Below are 19,738 nucleotides of genomic sequence, written 5' to 3'. Positions count from 1 at the left end.
GATATCCGCCGAGATCCGCAGAAAAACTGTGATAGTGAAAAGGTAGGTAAAAGTACGAAGCCTATATTTTTATCAATAAAGACATTGATTTTTTTAATTCTTTTAAATCTCAACGGAAATATTTTCGATTCCTTCGTAATTAAAAATTAAAAAATGAAAAAACACTAGTGATTTTGTTTAATAATTATATTCCATCATTCACAGTTGATTTTTTTTTAGAAATTTATTTTCTGAATAAGAGAAACAAATATTTTCAAGCTTTTAAAATTTTCATGCTCGTGAATTCGATATTAGTATTATGGAAATTGTGTTTTCGTTTTGAATATTATTTATGGTAAAAAGCGTTTGTTTTAATACATTTGTGCAAACTGATATTGAAGTGTGCATAATCATAGTTACGCGCGAATAATTTCAAATTAGCGAATCATATTTATATCGGCTTCTGCAGCTTTTCACACGTACGCGATAGAGAAAATCAGAGATATCTACACGCCGAAGTCCTGGAAATTTTTGTGTAGTTCACAACCGTTGGTTCACCGTAATTTTCATTTCAGCTAATAGAATATTTATATATGAAAACCCTGAATACGTAAAAAAGGGGAACGTCAAATGATTCGATGAATTCCAAAAGAATTTTTTTTTATGTATTGTTCGAGAAGGAAAATTGAATTAATGAATCTCATTGAGTTTGACAAGATAGTTAAGGAAATACATATTACGAAAACCTTTGAACATGTTCTCTTGAAATGTACTTTATTTTTGAACGTCTCAGTCTCAGAGAGAAATCCGTTTTCAGTTTAGATTAGTTAATTTCTGAAAGGTGAGCCTTGCTTCATAAAATAAAGTTCAACTGGCAAAGAAAAGTCACGTCAGAACGGAAGAGAGCTCGTTTTTCGCGGAAATCAAGTGAAATTCTTGTTGAAAGAATAAATCGTTGTCTTCACTTTTACAGAGAAGGCGAGAGTGTTGAGGAAGAATCTTCTTTCGCAGCAGGTTAAAAAGGCCTTCGCCTTTTAACAGCACAGAAAACGATCTGTTCCTTTGTGCAAAGTTTACATAGTCTCTCTATCGTCTTCTCATTTTCCTCATTTTCTCTTCTCTTTCGCCGTTCCACTCGCACTCGCGTTGCAACTGACTAAATCTGTTTCTGCGTCTTGTTCTCTCACTCATTCTCTCTTTACCGTGCGCGAATCAAGCTCCGAGTACCAGCGAGTTTTCTCATCAAAGACCAACTAATTACGCAGGTATTCGTTATACCCAACTTACGGGCTGGTGTGTACGGTCGGAGCGATCGACCTCGCGGAAAACCTTCCATTGCCTTCCATGATCCCAAACGCAAAAGGAAAACGCAAAAGACTTGTTAAAACAAGTGGACGGATTCACGTCGAAGCTAAGCAGACAGAGATGAAACTTGATTAAATAATTAATCGATTCGTTCATCGAGCTTCGTTACGAAGATGAATTTATTTTTCATCCGCCTTTTCTCTTTCAGATAATTAACTGTATTCTCTTTTCCTCTACTAATATTTAATTACTGATTATTATTGCGCAATAGACTTTTCAAAGAAGACAAAAACTTTTCATTGTTTGCGTTATTTCATTATTACTTGAATTTGAAAATTGATTTGTTTTCAGTCGGAGTCGAGGAGCGGAGTGGTAATAAGGTGTCCAAGAGGGCGAAACCTCTGGATCCAGACGAAGATGACTATTACTATGATGACGACGTAGGTCAAAGGAACAATCCTACGAATGAGGCGCCAGTGGTACCACCCGGATTCTTGAGTCCGTCGGTACGAGAGTATTTGGATCTCGGTAAATCGATACCCGGTACGTAAACAAGATCATCTCTTCTGCAAAGTCTTGCCTTTGAACGTCCCCTCAACCTCCTTGCATTTTCTCCACATTTTCTCATTCTCTCCCTCCTTCCACCTCACTCCCTCTTTTTCCTGAAATACGGTTTTGGAATCAAGTGAGAACCTCTCCTCAGCGATAAAGTGCGCGCCAGCTTACCAAGTGCTAGTACAAGGAAAAGAAGTAAAGCAAAATTCCAAAGCTTTTCTTGAGAAATTTCTCGAAGCAAGTGTCACATTCCCCTCCAGCAGCATTCTAACTCTAACTTTACTCCAACAAAATGCACCCCCCCCCCCCCAACCTTTTAAAGATCGCAAATTATTAAAATTAAAAAACCCTCTTTACAAATAAATGCATAAAATATCGAAAATCTAATTCAAGCAGATCTATTATTGTTAGCCTTCTTTCTCTATGAGACTATGACTTCTCAATTATTGAGAGAAAAGTCTCAACTTTTCTCAAGAAATTTAAGCATATTCTAAGACAGAAGTTACTTGCACGCCTTCAGAGTTAAACTCTTTGTAAGATCATTCAGAGCGGAAAGAGCTTTGATCGATTGTACAAAAGTTGAGGAAAAGTTATAAGTGTGCGGTTGGAAAAGAATATCAGGAAACCAATGGAAAAGAAGTAGATATCTGTTCAATTTTTGTTACAACATCAAGATGGGATCAATGCCAATGGAAGTGATTCACAATGGAGAAGCGTCACGCTATTAAAATTGATATTCGTGTAGATTGGTTGTCAATGATAACGGAATTGATGAAAATTACTGATAAATAAGTCATTAATACTGCGAAATCATATTGAGAAATCGTCGCTATTTTATAATTATCGACTAACATCCCAATGATAATTAAGAATACCTTATAGATAATTAACAAGTTGTATCCTTTAAAGGGAAAATAAAAAATGATTAACTTGGACATTACTTAATCATATATAGGAGAAAAAAGGAGACATGATATATATGATAAAATAAGTTGACACGTTTTCTTTGGAAATTTCGAACAAAATTCCTTTTCGATTCTCTACCTCTTGGGATGCGAGAATCGCGCAGTAAACCCGCACGTCCTGCACTGCGTGCTTTCGCGGGAATCTAATTGCTCGGCTTTTCCGCAAATTTACTCAACCTTCGCTCCCTCGAGTTGCCTCTTTACCTCTAGAATACCAGCAATGTGTACTCGACGTATACGAGTTCTCCACAGCTTGCATTGATTGCAAAAATATCTTCAGCCTCTGAATAATATGTGAAATAGTGGATCTTGATGCGAATTTTTATCGCATATTCTAAATACGCTTCTATAACATTATAGAAGCATAATTTTATTTCTATGAATTATGTATTCATTGTCATCAATAATTGTAGTATTAGGAGAATTTAATTTAATTTAATGTATATTTATGATTGGTCGGTTAAGGATTTAATTTAATCATTGATTAACTTTTAATCAGTGTTGGTGAAACCGGCCGGGCCCTTAAAAATGAGGAAACGTAAAATTTGACATAAGGTTTCGGTAATACTATAGGGGTATGGACTATGACCCAAATTATTTCTGTACCCTCCACTTTTTCTTTCAGTGTGGCTACCAAACTACATGGAAATGGGTAATCCACAAAAGCAAAGCAAAGCATACATAGCTTGTTTTTCAATCTTCCCTTAAAGCAGATTGGTATCAGCTCGAATCCAGGCCACAGAATTCGGACCCCGTAGTTGCCGAGAGTGGCACTGCTCGGCGTGGCGCGGCGCGGCGCCGGATTCGCCCCACATCATTTGAGAATCTATCCTGCTGATGTTTGGCAAATGAAGGACGGAGCTCCCGAGACACCATCCGCTCATCCGCTCTTTCACTCTTTCTCCGCCGTCGCATCGTCCGTCTCTGTCGGTTTTACGTTCCTCAGCCAGCCATTGCATCGTCATAAAGTCAGCCGAGTGCACGGGATGAAACTGCTGTTTCTCTTCGGTGTGGGATGTGGAAGCGCGTAGGCTAGGTTAGGTTTGTGTGCAGAGGGGAGGCGTTGGAAAAGAAAGGGTGAGAGAGATACCAGGGGGTTGAGGGAGAAAGAGAGGCAGATGATTCTCTCTATTCGCAAGGAGAGACTCCGGAGCTTCGAGCTCCTGGATTCCGGGCTCGGTCGTCCGGGTCACGGGTATTTCATTATCCGATCCGAGTGCCATGCCACGAGACGGCTTCCCACTGCAGTGGCGCGACTCTTCCAGAGATTGAGAACCGTTAAATCAATGAGATAAGTTTACGCTTCCATATTGATTCAATGCAACCACCACCTACCTCTATATGTATGTATGTATATACTCCGCGACCCACCCGTCAAAGCCTGACACAACACTATTCTCCCGTTCACTCCACAAGTTTTCCTTTGTTCCCTTCCTCACCCTAAAAGCCACCGTTAAATACCCACGTAATCGCCATCCCCCACAAGGGTTAACTACTGTCGTCATCATTTTTCCTTCTCGAAAAATTATACAAATACCCACAAATATTTATTGTCACTAAGCTCACTTTGAGTGCAAAGTACTCTCAAAATTGAAAATTCCAAACAATTCATGATTTGCAAATTTTTAAATTTACTTTTTTCCATTAATAATAATGCGTCAACTTGAGAGTTAGTCTCGATTAATTGATTGACAGTAAGTGCTCTCTTCATATTTATGCTCGTGTGTAAATCCATTGTTTGAAAATCAGTAAATTCCTTTCCATAGTATCGAGCTTAATATTTCGCATAAATATGTAAACAAAGTGGGGTTTTTTTTTAAATTTCTTTCAATCAAACGAAATTTCCGCAATTACAAAAATTAGCTAAAGTGGATAAAAAGAAACCGCCTGTGGCAAACAATTTATAAGAAGATGAGTAATTAAAGGGATTAACACTCAAGTTGTTGGTTCTTCAAGAGGAAAAAATAAGGAAACAATTCAATCGCGCCATGCAATGTGAAAACTCGGAGACGGAATTCTCAGTACAATGCCTTTGAAAACTGAACAAAAGTGAGGCATTTTATTGTTCTCATTTTATTGTACCAGTTTAGCAGCTCTCCGTATGTACAAAAAATAAAGTTTTAAGGGATGAGATTTATCTGGTAGAGCGTGTATTTTTCTGCCAAAGACAATTGCTTTCAAGAGTTGATCAAGTGGTCTTTCGAGTAGCACAATGGACTTACAATACTTACAATAAGACTGGCTAATAAGTTTCGGAATTTTGTACGCAACTTGAAGAAAAAAAAAAAGTCGATGGATCTGTTTGCTTTGCCAGCGCGACGCGACGGTCACCGTAACTAATTGTAATTGGCAAATTGGAGTACTCAAGCATTATTTGTCACGAGCAATTAACCCTGCCCGTATGCATAGATTTCTCCTCTTGCTCTCTAAATAATGTGTGTTATATAAATACATTTTGTCAACTAGTTTTGTCTTTTGAGAATAGAGATGGAATTTGTCGAGTTGAGGAAGAGAAAAAGGATATTTTGAAAGTTGCTCATATCTTGCTTTATATGTCAGTAAGATTTTGTTTTTCCTGAGATTTTCGGCTGACTTGGCGCGACCGGCAAAGTTTATGGGCTAACATTGGTCGAGAAGAGAAACTCTCTTCTTCCTGGTAGACAAAACGGGTCGGACACGACGCACACGTAGTACATTTGGTATGGATGTCTGTTGTCCGTACAAGTTCTGAACTGTGTCGCAGGTACCTACCTACCAATGTCGTATAACTTATACCAAAGCGCATAAAGCATGAAACTATACTTGTCATCCAATGAGATTCGAGAGACTACAAACACTGACGTTGCAAGCATCCGAAGCATCGTACCGGTGCAAAGTTGTTTAGACAGGTACGCTGTCACGAGATACACTTCCTTATGCTACCATTATAATTCTCGAGACGACTAAGACTCTGCAAAGCTCTGCACTTAGTAAAATATAATTCAACAGTCTCGAAAAATGACACAAAAGAAAGTATCGGAAGTGCTTTGTTTTATTATGGTTGCACTGCAATACTAATGATTCTATTACAACTTATTGATGGCGGGAAAAATAAAAAGTCAATTTTACTAACAAGTATTATAAGTTCGCCAAGAGTACTCTACTGTACACGGCGTTGAATGGAAAAGTCGCACTGAGATGATGCATTATAGTCATGCGCGAAAATAGTTAGTATAAGTCTACGATCGCGAATTCTTCAAGTGGAATAAATAAGTAAGCGGCGTACGTAAATCAGAGCACGTTTCCCATGATTCTATCTCTCAATTTGCTTTCAAACCATCCCCCATTCCCTGGTACTTCTTGCTTCTTCTCGAACCGAGTTCGAATCCTTCTAACAAGTTTCATGGTGTATCAAACATATTTCTCCTTTCCTGTCAGCAGTTATTATTATCATCATCAATTAAACTAGTTATAAAAAAGTATTAAAATCACTGAAAGAAATTATATGTTTCCTCGTAATTATGCAGCACAAATTTCATTCTCAGTATTGCTCACATTGCTCCGTCGTGTTAGAAAAGTTTCAATACTTTATATTTTAAGCAAAACATGAATTAAATCTTCATCATATTACCAATTTCGCTAAATTTCTTTTACAACATGAATTTCATTTTTTTTTCACCACACTACTTCCCTGGAAATATTGAACATTAATAAAAGACATAAATATTAAATTTTGAAATGTACCATGAATGTTTTTACCATTTCTGAAAAGTGAACTCCTCTGAAATTCTAGCTTCAAAGGCTGTATATTGCCACTCTGTCATGCGCGCACATGAGAGATAAAATATTCATGGTCCATTAGAATTATAACTTGATTTTTTAAATTAAAAATTTTTCACAAATTTTACTTGCTTTTATTATAAAAAGTATAAAGTGTTAAATATACAACTTTTTTAGTTTATGTCTGACAAGTAGGGAGAAAATCTATTTATTAAACTTTTAAATTATAAATAGAAAATCACCTATATATAAAATAATTTGAGAAATAGTATTTTTTTTTAGAAACTTTATTAAATCCAAATAATTGCAACGAATGATAAAAAAAAATCCAATTAAAATATCGAATTGTTAATTTCCGTAATTTTTTTCTAAAAGCTTTTTTTTCAAAAAAAGAAAAACTTTCAGATATTTTTAGAGGTGTGCAAAAACTTTAATGGACTCCAAATTTAAACCGCACCGATTACATGCTATGGAGTTAATCGATTTTTTTAACCCTTTCTTTACCTCTCATCGGTTCTTTAAACCAAGCGTATTTTTTCTTCTTTCTTAGCATAATCACATTTTCGCAATTTCTGAATTAAATTACATTCCATAATAAAATATTTTTAATTATATAAATACCTATTTATTTGTACACAGGAATTAAAACACGTTTAATGATTTTGATGTAAGGCCTTTTTGAAATTTAACTAGATATTATTTATAAAAATTACAATCCTAATTCTTCCAAAATTCAATCATTTTTTGTTTAAATTTTTAAATAACATTATTAAAAAATCAAATTAATTAAATATGTATTGAAAATATTTATTAAATTCTAATCAATAAATATCTTAACATTTTAAAATAATTGAATTCCGTTGAAGAATTTAATAAAATTTTTAAGAATAATTGCATTTTTCAAGGAATTAATTAAAACTTGTATTAAAAATAATTCAAGTCCTGCAACAAGTTTTATTATTTATTAAAGTAATTGAATTCTTACAACAAAATTTATTAAAATTTTTAAAAATAATTAAATTTTATTATTGATGGAAATAGTTGAATGTTTGCAAAGAATTCTATTTCTGAAAATAATTGAATTGTTTGAAAGAGTTTTAATAAATTTTTGAGAATAAATTTTTATTCCAACTATTAGTGAATTTAAAGTATAGTGGAAATTCTCAAACATAGAAAAAAGTAGCTTTTTAGTGTCACAAATTGAAAAAAAAGTAGTAAATAATAGGTTTTAATAGATGAGTACCTCACTGTTAACTGAAAAGTATGAAATTGCAACGAATTGATCCAAAATTGTGGATCAAATAAAAAATTGATCTAAATTTTTGGTATCAATTTGATCCAGTTTAGTATCGATTTCAAGAACTTTCAAGAAAAGAGTGCTGTGATAAGTAAGGGTTAAATTTAAAGTTATTTTTAAAATTCATAAAAAAAAAAACTTTCTAACAAATTTTTCTGTTTATGGTATGAAAACTCGAGTCTCGATTATAGAAGCAAGATGTATAATTTGATGTGTATAAAATTATATTTGTTGTTTGAAACACGCTTCTTTAATAAAGTATATAAACGTTGGAAAGTTATAACTCTATGCACAGTAGGAGCTATGATTAAAAGGGTACAATGTTCAATCAAGTTCAATTAAATTATCGACACTGAGTCATGAACTGTTTGTTCGCACTAGCTCTCGCACTTACTTAGCGCTCGTACACAGTTCGACATGTGTCTGTACGCAAAACAGTTTAGCAAACATCGAGGTTGATTAACCCTTTGCAAGGTGAGACATGTAATTACCTGCAGACTTACGCAAGGTATTCTCGCATCCAAGATAACGCGATCGCTAATTCAAAGTTCCGCTAGAACTTTAGCTCTAATGCCTCATCTAAGCTGGATAGTTGTACACACACATAGATTTATTTGTACAGAAAAGGCCTTGTGCATTTGGCAGGCGACGAACGTCGATACGAGCAGCTAGCCGCCGGCTTTACTTGGATGATGAGAACATTCAAAACAAATTCCTAAACTTTTAAACGAAACTGATAAAACTTGAACTTTTCAAGATAAAAAAATTACTTTTTGACTCTAAATTAATTTTTTAATTATAAACGAAAATCTAATGAATGCTGTTTTTTTAGGTCGGCCAGGAACCGACTACCCGGTTTTGGGAAAGGTGCCTTATACAAACTTCTACTGTGATGACCAGCCTTATCCTGGATTTTTCGCCGACGTCGAGACGAGGTGTCAAGCTTGGCACTATTGCGACATAGACGGACGGCAAGCAACTTTCCTCTGTCCAAATGGAACTCAATTTAGTCAAGCAGTCTTCGTCTGCGATTGGTGGTTCAACGTGAGATGTGCGCTCAGTCCAAAACTTTATGCTATTAACAGTAGGCTCTATCAGAGGACGACCGAAAGCCCAACCAGACCTCATCGCGTAATCACAAAGGAGCTTTTAGAAAATATTTTCGTCAAGCGAAAATAATAGCCATGGACAACAAACACTTTTTACAACTCAAATTTCTAGTATTAGATTCGGAATAACTATTCTATAGATGATAAAAATTACCCACGTAATTAATAAACTGTAATTAGTTTTTAATAATAGAATAGAAAATTAAAAGGTCAGTGTGCTGGTGATTAATTGCGTATGGAATTTCAGAAGTTTAGATGCGTGTGAACTGAGGGATGAGATAAAACCGTGAAATGAGGATTACCATTTTTAAACGTTTAATGCCATTTGTGTGATTCTTTTTCATTTTCTTTTTCTATCATAGTATGCTCATATTTTCTAAGAAACATCCAACTATTGTAATGTAGATTTTAAGTTGTGTGCAAAAACTCCTCTCAGTTGTAATAAAATAAGTCAAAGTAAGATACACAAAACAAAACAAAAAAAAATGAATAAAACTATAATACTTTTTCATAAAACTAAAATAGTTTTCTTGTTGTAAAGCCCGCGAACTAATAATACAAAAGTTAGATATACTAATAGTACCTAATAGTAATAAAAACAAAATAAGTAACAAAATAGATTAAAATTTTCTTGATTACATTTTCACCAATTGACGATGATAATACGATTCCATGTAAAACACACATTTCAAACATTAGAGTATATACATTAATAGCGAGGGAATAAAAATAATGTTAATTAAAAAAAGACAAAGTCGTCTTCTAACTTAATAAGTGTTCGCGTCTTGTAATAACTGCAATTTATTCCTATTGTGAGTGAGCTCATTATTTCTCAATGTTTGCTTTTCAAATATTTCTTTCCCACGCTGCAACTCGATCAGTCAAATGCATTTGCATAAATTACTATCTAACGGTTTAACTTATTTCTGATTCCCTTTCTAACAGATAAAGAGATCTTTTTAAAAGTGGATACATGAAAGGCTCTAGATTTTACTTTCAGGGAGATAAAGAAATATGTGAATAAGTAAAAATTCCCGAAAAAGAAACAAAAGTCAAAGCAAATTTTATCCAAGTTTTTCGCAAACATAAATTTTATTTAGAACCTCAGCTTCTGATAGAGTTAAAACTCTATAGAAACTGCTCTAAATAATTATGATAGTTATCAAAATTATTATATTTGACAGTGGTGCAAGTGTTGATGGAAATTTTTTCCTATATTTAAAATGATAAATTTGCGTCGATAAATTGATATTCATATAGAACCAAAAGTTTATTCCTACAATAATATAAAACTAAGAGATCAACAAATTTTTTTGCAATAAAAATCTCATGTACCATACGTTTGTCCAAATAGTGTTATTTATTGAAATGGAAAAATTGAATTAAACTGAAATCAGAAAACAAAAATTTAGAATTGAATGAATGATGCAGAAATACAGAACACAATTTATTCAATAAATTAAAGAAAAAAAAATTATCACTGTCGTAATGTAACTTTTGCTTAAAAATTTCGCACGTTTAAAATTATTGTTATTCTTCATATTATTCCTAATTTGGAACCTTGCGAAATTATCAAATGCAGACAAACTATTTTTAAGAAATAGAGTAATCTTTTTTACAACAGCTTCGAAAAATGTTCTTTTCTAAATAAATGCATTAACTGTTTTATATTATCAAATAATTTTACTATTAAGAATACACAACTACGTATTATACGAAATAAGGTTCATAACGAACGAATGGTATTTTAAATTAAGAAGAATATATTCTCAGCTTCTAATTGTAAGTAAGAAGAAGAAGATCGCTTGTATATTTTATAGATTTTATACTTAAGTAGGAATTAAAAGATACCTATACTTTCCAAACTTGTTGAAATTTAGAACATTGTTTACCAAGACAGATGATTAATTTTATCTAAAGAGTGATTTTTCTTTTGAAATTTATATTAAAGTCTGCTAAAAATATTTTACACTTGTAAATATTTACAATTTATAGATTTTTAATTCTTAGCCATATAGTAATAATAGACTGCAATGTAAAAGTTTGTCAATGAAACTCATATTTAACAAAAAAATATACTATACACCCAAAAAAAATTGATGGTTAACAATGTTTTCCCAAATCAATATTTCTTTACTGAACCGTCGATGTTGTATTTAAGCAATTACACGTGAAATTTAATTCGGGAAATTGACAGGAATCGAAAAAATTTTATTTTCTGGGAATGGTTTGAAACTCTGGTAAATTGTTCCCCAAGGTTTAGAAAATTAAACATTTTACAATTTTTACAAAAACTGCTTTTTTAATTATTTTCATTGTAAGCCTGAGGTTTTTTCCAATAAATTATATGTAAAGTTTAAAAATGTGACAACAATAATGAGTCTTTAAGAAAATCAATAAAGTGTTTTGATTCGGTTGATTTTTTTTATTTTCAATACATTATTGTACCACTTTCATTTTTACATATTTTATTGGAAGAAATCTCAGATTTCTAATAAAAGTGATTTAATAATAAATTAAAAGAGGTAATGAAAAAATGCAGAATAATGTTTGTTTTTGCTGGTATTTATTTAAATACTACTAAAGGTAGTTTTTGTAAAAATTGAAAAGAAATAGGGAGAGATTTTCTCTCCGTGCTCCCTTAATTTGAATTTGTAAAAATTAACTATAATAATTTGAATTTTTTTTCATTTATTCACTTTTTCTGTCCATCACACTCTGAAGTTGTCTTTTGTTTGTACTTTTGTTTTTTGTTAACTTTAGATAGATTGTATATTACATTCTTATGTTACAATTAATTTTTTTAAATAATTATTTGAAAATTGTAATGACAAATAGAAATCATTAGAATTTTTTTCACTTCTTTTCATTAAAAGACTAAAATGAAGATATCGATAACTTCGATAACTTCGAATCGGAGTTATCGATTTCTTCATGTTTTCTAATAACTAAAGATGACCGAGAAATAAAATCATTATTTTATATTATAACATCAAAATTATTTTCATCATTTTAATTCAATTATTATTTTCTAGAATTTTAAATTATTTTTTATGAAAATAATAATTGAATTTATTATTTTTGAAAATAATTAAATGTTTGCATACAATTTTATTAAAATTTTTTTTTAATAATTGAATTCCTTTTGGGAAATTTTATTAAACTCTTAAATATTGAAAATTATTGAAATCAGAAAATTTTTTGAAAATAATTGAAATTAGGACAACAATTTTTTTTTATTCATGAAAATAATTGATCATTGGAGAAGAAATTTGTTATTTATAAAGATAATTGGGATTTTTATGAGAATTTTTTTCAAATTTTGAACATAGTTGAATTTTATAAGAATTTTATTTTTTTTTTTTTAAATAATTGAATTTCTGCTGTTATTTGTAATTTCTCCAAAATTGAATTTTTTTTGTGTTTTCAACAAAACTTTAAATTAGAAAATTTTTAAATTCTATTATTTTGAAAATTGCTAATTTTATTTAAAAGAGGCAGTAAGAAATAAGAATAAGTTAGTGACTAACTTTTTGCTTTTGAATTAGTCAATTTAACTAATAAATTATTATAAATTACTCTTTATTAAGTAAAATGTACTAATTCAAAAGCATAAAGTCAGTCACTATTTCAATTTATCAGACATTTTTACTAATTTAAATTTAGAGAGGGTTAGGTTTATTTTTGAAAAAGCCTGGTTAAAAAAATTCTTTAAAAACATTTTTGGCATTGTAAAGTAAAAATACTTAAAAAATTCATTATATAAAAAATAAAAATTGAAATCCTTAGATTTTCGTATAAATGATATCAATTTGAAAATAACAAAGTCCCTTACGATTTAATTTTATTGATTGGATCAGTTCACGTGGAATTGCACATTTTCGAAAAACAATCTTCATTTTTTGATTTGTGGTTATCAACTTTTTTCAATGTAATTCTAGATTTTCAGTTGGTCGCAGCAAACCAATTCTATCAAAGTTTGTATCTGTTATTGATATTTCCAAAGAAAACTTGTACAATTTGGAAAAGAGAATATATATATATATATATGATAAAAAATAAAACTAAATCTTCAATCTCGCAGTGATTCAGGAGATGTTATTTTCAATAGTAATACGAATATTTAGTTCACTGACATATTGAGAAGCGATATATTGAAAATTTTTTTAATCCACTCTTCATAACGAAAGAAAATTAAAAATCGGCAAATGTCATATTCCTTATGTAAAAATGCAATATCTAGAATTCTGTAATAGTACCTAGACTAGTGACAGGGAGGGAAAATTTACAAAAGAACCAATTTTCACCGTCCTGTTACAAACGGACTTTTTTAAAAAGTTATCATTTTATAATTGGATACGAATTAGGTAAGTGGGTGTATATTTTGTTTAGAGATTTTCAAATAAAGCGAACTAAGGTAAAGAATGAAATTAGAGAGTTGTAAATTGATATTTCAGTGAGTAAGGCGGAGATAAGTAGTTTAAGAAGTAGAGGAGGAGGAGGAAGAGGAGGAGAAAAAAGATATCTATCAGGAATTCATCTTTGTGCCTTCTTGATCGAAGATGCCTCCGGCGTGGCTTGGTATCAACTTTCAGTGGTTCCAGTTTCTCGAAGCCACCCTTTTATACCTGCGGAGTAAACGAAAGCGTTTATACAAAATGGCTATAAAATCCGATCGGTGGGCGACTGTGGGCGACGAAACTGGGAGTTAGTTGGAGTGAACTGAAGGGGTGAGCTAGAAAAGAGGGTTGCTAAAGGCAACCAAAGCAGAGGAAGAGGTTGCAAGTGCGAGGTTAGTCTAAGAATCCATCAGCGAAACGGGTAATCAGGTGGAGCAGCTCCGACTATACTGGAGCACTTTCAGAAATCCAATTTCGACGGACATTTTTGCCTTATATTTGGCGGACTTTCCTTTCCATTCTTCGAGCACGGGGCAAGTTCACCGTAACAGGAAATGTCGAACTTGCTTCCTGGCTGACTGTCGAGCCAACGATAGAAAATTATTTTCCACATCGAAATGCCGCTGACGACGAAATAAGTTCAAACCTTCGAAAGCAGAAACGCAATAAAAACGTAACAAACCTTATAAAAAAAATTCTATCGTGAAATTCTCATACTAGTATAAGAGAGCATTACTGCAGACACGTACAATGAAATAAAATCTTTTCTGTTTGGATATCAAGAAAAAATTTCAAATCTTTCAATTTGGTATTAATTTAATAAACAAAAGGATGAAATTTTCCTTTATGAGGAAGCTTTTCTAGAAGATAAAAGTTTGAATAGAAAAGAATTTTGATTAAAGAATGATATCTTAAGAAGTGATTAGACAAGTGTCGAATGATAAAAAGTGGAAAGTGCATTTTCAAGTGAAAAATGTGGTGTCTTACGAGGGTGAGATGGAGTTAGCCGCGATATGCTCGAGTTTATGAAACGGAAACCTAGTTTAACGGCTACTTCCGTTTTGGAGAGCCCTTTACTCCTGCAAGCTTTTACGAACAGACATCCTCTGCGAGATATCCTGGCACGATCGATCTCCAGGGAGCTCATATCTTGGATATTGAATATACGAGCGAGAAGGCGCACACCAGGAAAGGTACAGCTGCGCTCGACAGCGCTCGACGGGTTTAATTGTGGGACTCAGCCTTTAAAGGCGGATGCAAATGAGTCGTAAAACCCTGAAGCCGTCGGTAGCCCGTTTACGAGCGCTAAAAGTTCAGTCTTCCGAGTGAACTAAGACGCGTCGCGAACGCCAATGAAAAGTACAAGTACCTTATTTTCCAGCTGCACTGAAAATCAACCTACCCATCACTTTTTCCATTAATTTCACACTGATAATACTCACAAAGAAAACGTCAAATGTCGCTTTTCGAAAATTTCAAACTATTTTATCGATCTCCTCGATTTCCAGGCGATTTCTCAGAGATCGATTCCTAGTTGGTGTTAATACCAATAGAAAGCGACTCTCAACGCGATATAATAAATGCCGCTCACTACTTTATCGATATTCTTAGCGCCTCTTTCTTTCTTAATTATCAAACTAGAAATAAAGATACAAACAAATAAAACTATTTGTCTATTGATGCATAATATCTTCATATGTATCAATTTCTTTTATCGACATGTTTTCTTTCAACTTTTTAATTTAAAATTCCTTTTTGAGAAAATAAATTCTAGTCAAACAATAACAAATAAGAACCTATGATATGATTTCCTCCTTTTGTTGTACGTTTCCGGTACAACCAACACGTAACTTCCGAAACAATCGAGTATTATTTTACGCAATGCGCTTCGCTTTTCCCTCTATCTGAATTTCACGCCGGAAAAAGAGGGTCGATCGTTGCAAAAAGTTTTCATAAACGTAACCCCCGGGCGTGATGCATCCACTAGACAACGGTTAATCAATGCGCTTCAAGCGCACGCAGTACAGAATCTTTCATGATGGACAGCAGCCGCCGTTGGCTTCGTCCAACTACTGAACTGCAACTGCTATCGTAAAAAACTATAATTATACTTTTTTTTTAAATTATTTTTATAAATTTCTCTCTTTATTTCAAAAGTGGTTATTGAAAGCTTTAGGTAGATGCACTGGGGAAACAATTTGTTTAACACAAACATAAATAGTCATAAAAAAAAATCCATACCGAAAATTTTCATCCAACAAATTGTAATAATTTGGTCCTAAGACTGTGGATCAAATCAAAAATTCTGATTTAAATTTTGCATTGAATCAAATCTATTATATTTAATTCAAATATAGTTTTTTCTTGACTGCATATCAAAGAAATTGTGTTTGATTCAAAAGTATCCTTTTCCCCAGTGTAGAAAAATTTTTTATTTCAAATGAGAATGTAAAAAAAGTATTCTATAATTACTTTTGAAAAAGTAGCAAAAATAAGACTAAAAGATTTAAAATTGAAAAAAGTAGTAAAAATAATTGAATTTCGAAAAAGTTTTGAAAATAATTGAATGGCTAGAAAGAATTTTATTAAAATTTTTTGATTTGTTTCTAAAAATTTCAATAAAATTTTTGATAATAATTTTTTTATTTAATTAGCGAATTTAAAATACAGTGCAAATTCTCAAACATAGAAAATACTAGCTTTTAGTGTCAAAAATCTAAAAAAAATATCCAAATAGTAGGAAATCGTTAATAAAACAGTAAATAGGAGTTCTTAGTAGAAGAGTACGATGCCAGCATAATAATATCAACAATACGAATTATCCACCAAAAAGAAGATTTACTATAATTTTATAATCATTACCACTAGAGAAAAATCCATTTTCCTGATAATTAATTCACTTAGTAAAATTGAGAACAATATGACGTTTAATTAAAAGCATTATTGAGAGAAAAAAACACGCGAATTATTATCAGACAAACTCTCCTGTATGTACTTGTTGATGAAAACCATATAAAAAATCGGTTTATTAAACTACAAGAATATTTTAACGGTTATATGGAAGTTTTGAATGCACAATATCGACATTCTGAACAACCATGTTATTCTTTATTACCAATCACATTCCATTAATTTGTTCATGTGTGATGGATTGCTTTCTTAATTGCAAATGGAAAATGGACTCTTTCCATCAATCATATAACACAAACAATGTTCAAATCAAAACGATGTTGTCTCGTTCAATTTGTTGAAAAGATTTACATTTTCAGAGAAAAAATATTTCCAACATAAAATAGAAAAAAAATTGTCTTATTTTTTCACAAAAAATAAATTTTAATACGTATTTGATAAAAAAACATTTATGACGTTAACTTTATACTTTAAATCCAATTAAATTAAATTCACAGAATTATTATTTTAACACAAAAATTGATTAATCTGTAAGTTTTTAATCCAACAAGGATTATAATAATTCACCAAAGGATTATTATTTAAAAATGTTTAATCTTTTTTTGGTATTTATTTAAACTGCAACGCTTTTTAATACCTCTTAGTTTATTTTGAATTCTTTTATCCATTCGTTTATTATGAGTTTCTGAGTGATATTATCATGATTGAAAATTTGAAAATACGTCACTGAAATTGGAAATATTCCGCCGAGTTTCGTGAAGCGCATAACGAGTTGAAAGAAATGTTCTTTTTAATACAATTAATATAGAAAAAATTGGAATTTGGGTGAAGAGATGGAAATTTGGCTAGTTTAATTTTGTTGACGTGTACACATATGTATTGGGTTATTGGTCTGAATATCATCGATGTCTGTACCTTGAGGGCGTGCAGCGTCACTGGTCGTTGAAAATTAACATGCAAACGATCGTGAAATACCAAAAAACAAAAAACAAAAAAAAAATTAAAAAATGGAGAGGCAGAACAGTGAATGAGATTAAAAATAAAAGAGTGAAATGCTTCGAGGTTAATTTTTTTCTGACAGTGTGGCATCCAAATCCACGTTTGGCAATTTGCCTCAAGGTATTTGATGCGATCAAATAGGTCTACAAATTTGTAAAGTATTATGTATGAAATTAAACAAAAGCCACTCTAAAATTTAAATCTCTCAATGTACAATTTTAATGGAATTTTTTAAATGAGAATATTTCTGCCAGGCAAAAAAATTATTTCACTTCACTATTTCCACCAGTCAGATTCAGGAGAACGCACAATTTTTATCTCACTTTTTCCTCTCTGTCTCATTGCTAAATTAAAATAGTTTGAAAATAATATTCATTTTCTCCAAGTTAACTTTTCACTTTTCAAAATAAGAAGTGTAATTAAACATGACAATTTATATTATGTATTTTAAAATTACTTTTTTAAATTCAATTCCCCTTTCCTAGAAAACACAACTCTTATCTCTTGAGTATAATATGTTCATAACATCATAACTCTAACTTGACTCTCGTTAATTTTTAATTTTTAATATAATATTTATTCTCTCCAAACATTGTGCAAAAACATTTCTTTATTTCCCTGAAAAATTATCATTTAAGAAAACTAATACCATCATTTTAATTATTTTCTAAGTAGATACATCATCCAATGTTCCGACTCATCGCGTTTAACTTTCACGAGTATTTATGATCTAACACTCTTTTGTCGGAAGTTACGCTTATAATCATGTTATTATTAGCCTATAAATTATAAAGCAATGTAAGTTTTGAAAGGATATTACTTTACGCACGATTTTTATAAAATTTCACTTTTTAGCCAATTTTTTTTTGTTTTTTGCTTTTAATTAGCTAAAAAGTGAAAAGAACGGCTATTTTTGAATAACACAAACATTACGTGTCGGATCAACAAACTTGTCACAGAAAGTGTAGTAAGAGATATTTTAACGACTTTGAAAACGAGAAGAGGAAACTCTTAAAAGAAAGCATACAGGTTGAAAAAAAGTGATACTTGAAAGTTGTCGATGAAATATATTATGAAAACATCTTTAGAAACAGGTGAAAGTAGTATTACATTGTTGACAAGTGTACTCTTCTTTCGTGACAGCATTAATGCTGTCTAGAGAACAGAGATGACAACTCAGTTTCTCATCGCTTCTGTGTGACAGATTATATACTGTTTATACGGCATTCCACATTTGAGTTCACAATGTAGATTTCGCGGTCAAGGCCACCACGTATCATTACACACAAGGGAAAAGTAAATACTACAATTCCTTTTAATTGGATTTTCGAGCTTCCTGATCTACAGCTATTACACGCTTCATAGACCATTTGGAATTAAAAAAAAGACAACAACTATTATTGCAGCATTTCGATTTTCATCCTACATTTGTTTCTATAAATTTCAAATTTATTTAGCCGAAATTATTTAAAATTTGAAAAATAAAAAATTGCAAACAAATTGTCCTCTCTTTCAGAAAATTAAGAACTGGAAATTACCTTTGTCCACAAAGTACACACACAATATTGTTCATTTTGCAGTTGAACCAAAATGGTTCCAATAATCAATTGAGGATTTCGCTTTGAGGGTATATTAATCGCATAATTTTGCAAATATACCTCCTTGTTCATTGGCAGCTAGGGTTGAGGTCAATTCGCGGCGCTAATGTGAAAACGGAATGGTTGGCCAGGCCTTATTTACATATGTGAATATCCATTCCAATTGAGTTTCCCATTCCCTCGAGCAGAAACAGAACTGTTTGCCGGGGCATCTGAAACGCGCGCACGTCGACGTATCCTTTAGTGAAGGCATCAAGTGAGAATCTAACTGTTCCTGATCCACTAACAGCGGTATCTATATCTACCCGACGGGCGAATAAAGGGTGATAGCAAAACGAAATATCGATAGTTCAGAATCAAGTAAACACATGTTTTGAGTTTCCTGCTCAATACTGACATTGCGATTCAACGCTCTTGAGCGCCGCATATATACTTTCCTCTGAAAAAAGGAAAAAAGTTTTCCATTCAGATTCGATTTTCGATTTCGAAAATTATATTTTCTAAAAAGAGAAAACTGCGAATATTAAAAACATGTTCATAATACAATAATTACACGTCTAACTTTTCTAGTTAATTTTAATGTGAAAATTAAAGGCTTCGCACTCTTCTACTAAAACCTACTATTTACTACTTTTTTTACGTTATGCTACTATTTGGGTACTTTCTTAGATTCAAGCCACTAAAAGCTATTTTTTTTAGAATTTCCACTACTTGAAATTTGCTAATACTAGAATTCAAAAAACTATTCTCAAAAATTATAATCAAATTCTTTAAAACGTTTCAATTATTTTCAATATCTAGTATTTTCATAAAATTTCGAAAAAGAATTCAATTATTTAAAACAAATTGATAAAATTTCCAC

The 19,738-nt window shown here is 31.7% G+C and overlaps 2 protein-coding genes across 3 annotated transcripts in view; one reads left to right on the top strand and one right to left on the bottom strand.

Annotated features, from left to right (window-relative positions):
• The window catches only part of LOC122500165, a 43,723-nt gene extending 32,542 nt beyond the window's left edge, over nucleotides 1-11,181 (top strand). Inside the window, exons 2-3 of the mRNA XM_043608952.1 lie at nucleotides 1,636-1,827; nucleotides 8,693-11,181. Coding sequence (XP_043464887.1) covers nucleotides 1,636-1,827; nucleotides 8,693-9,039 — 539 coding nt within the window. The 3' untranslated portion in view covers nucleotides 9,040-11,181. The remainder of the gene's footprint in view (nucleotides 1-1,635; nucleotides 1,828-8,692) is intronic.
• The window catches only part of LOC122500159 (RING finger protein 17), a 147,659-nt gene that overhangs the window by 46,261 nt on the left and 81,660 nt on the right, over nucleotides 1-19,738 (bottom strand). The window lies entirely within an intron of this gene.

This window comes from Leptopilina heterotoma, unplaced genomic scaffold, assembly GCF_015476425.1.
Source record: "Leptopilina heterotoma isolate Lh14 unplaced genomic scaffold, ASM1547642v1 Lhet_182, whole genome shotgun sequence".
NCBI lineage: Eukaryota > Metazoa > Arthropoda > Insecta > Hymenoptera > Figitidae > Leptopilina > Leptopilina heterotoma.
Note: the sequence above shows the minus strand (reverse complement) of the source record. Positions and strands in the feature narration are given on the sequence as shown.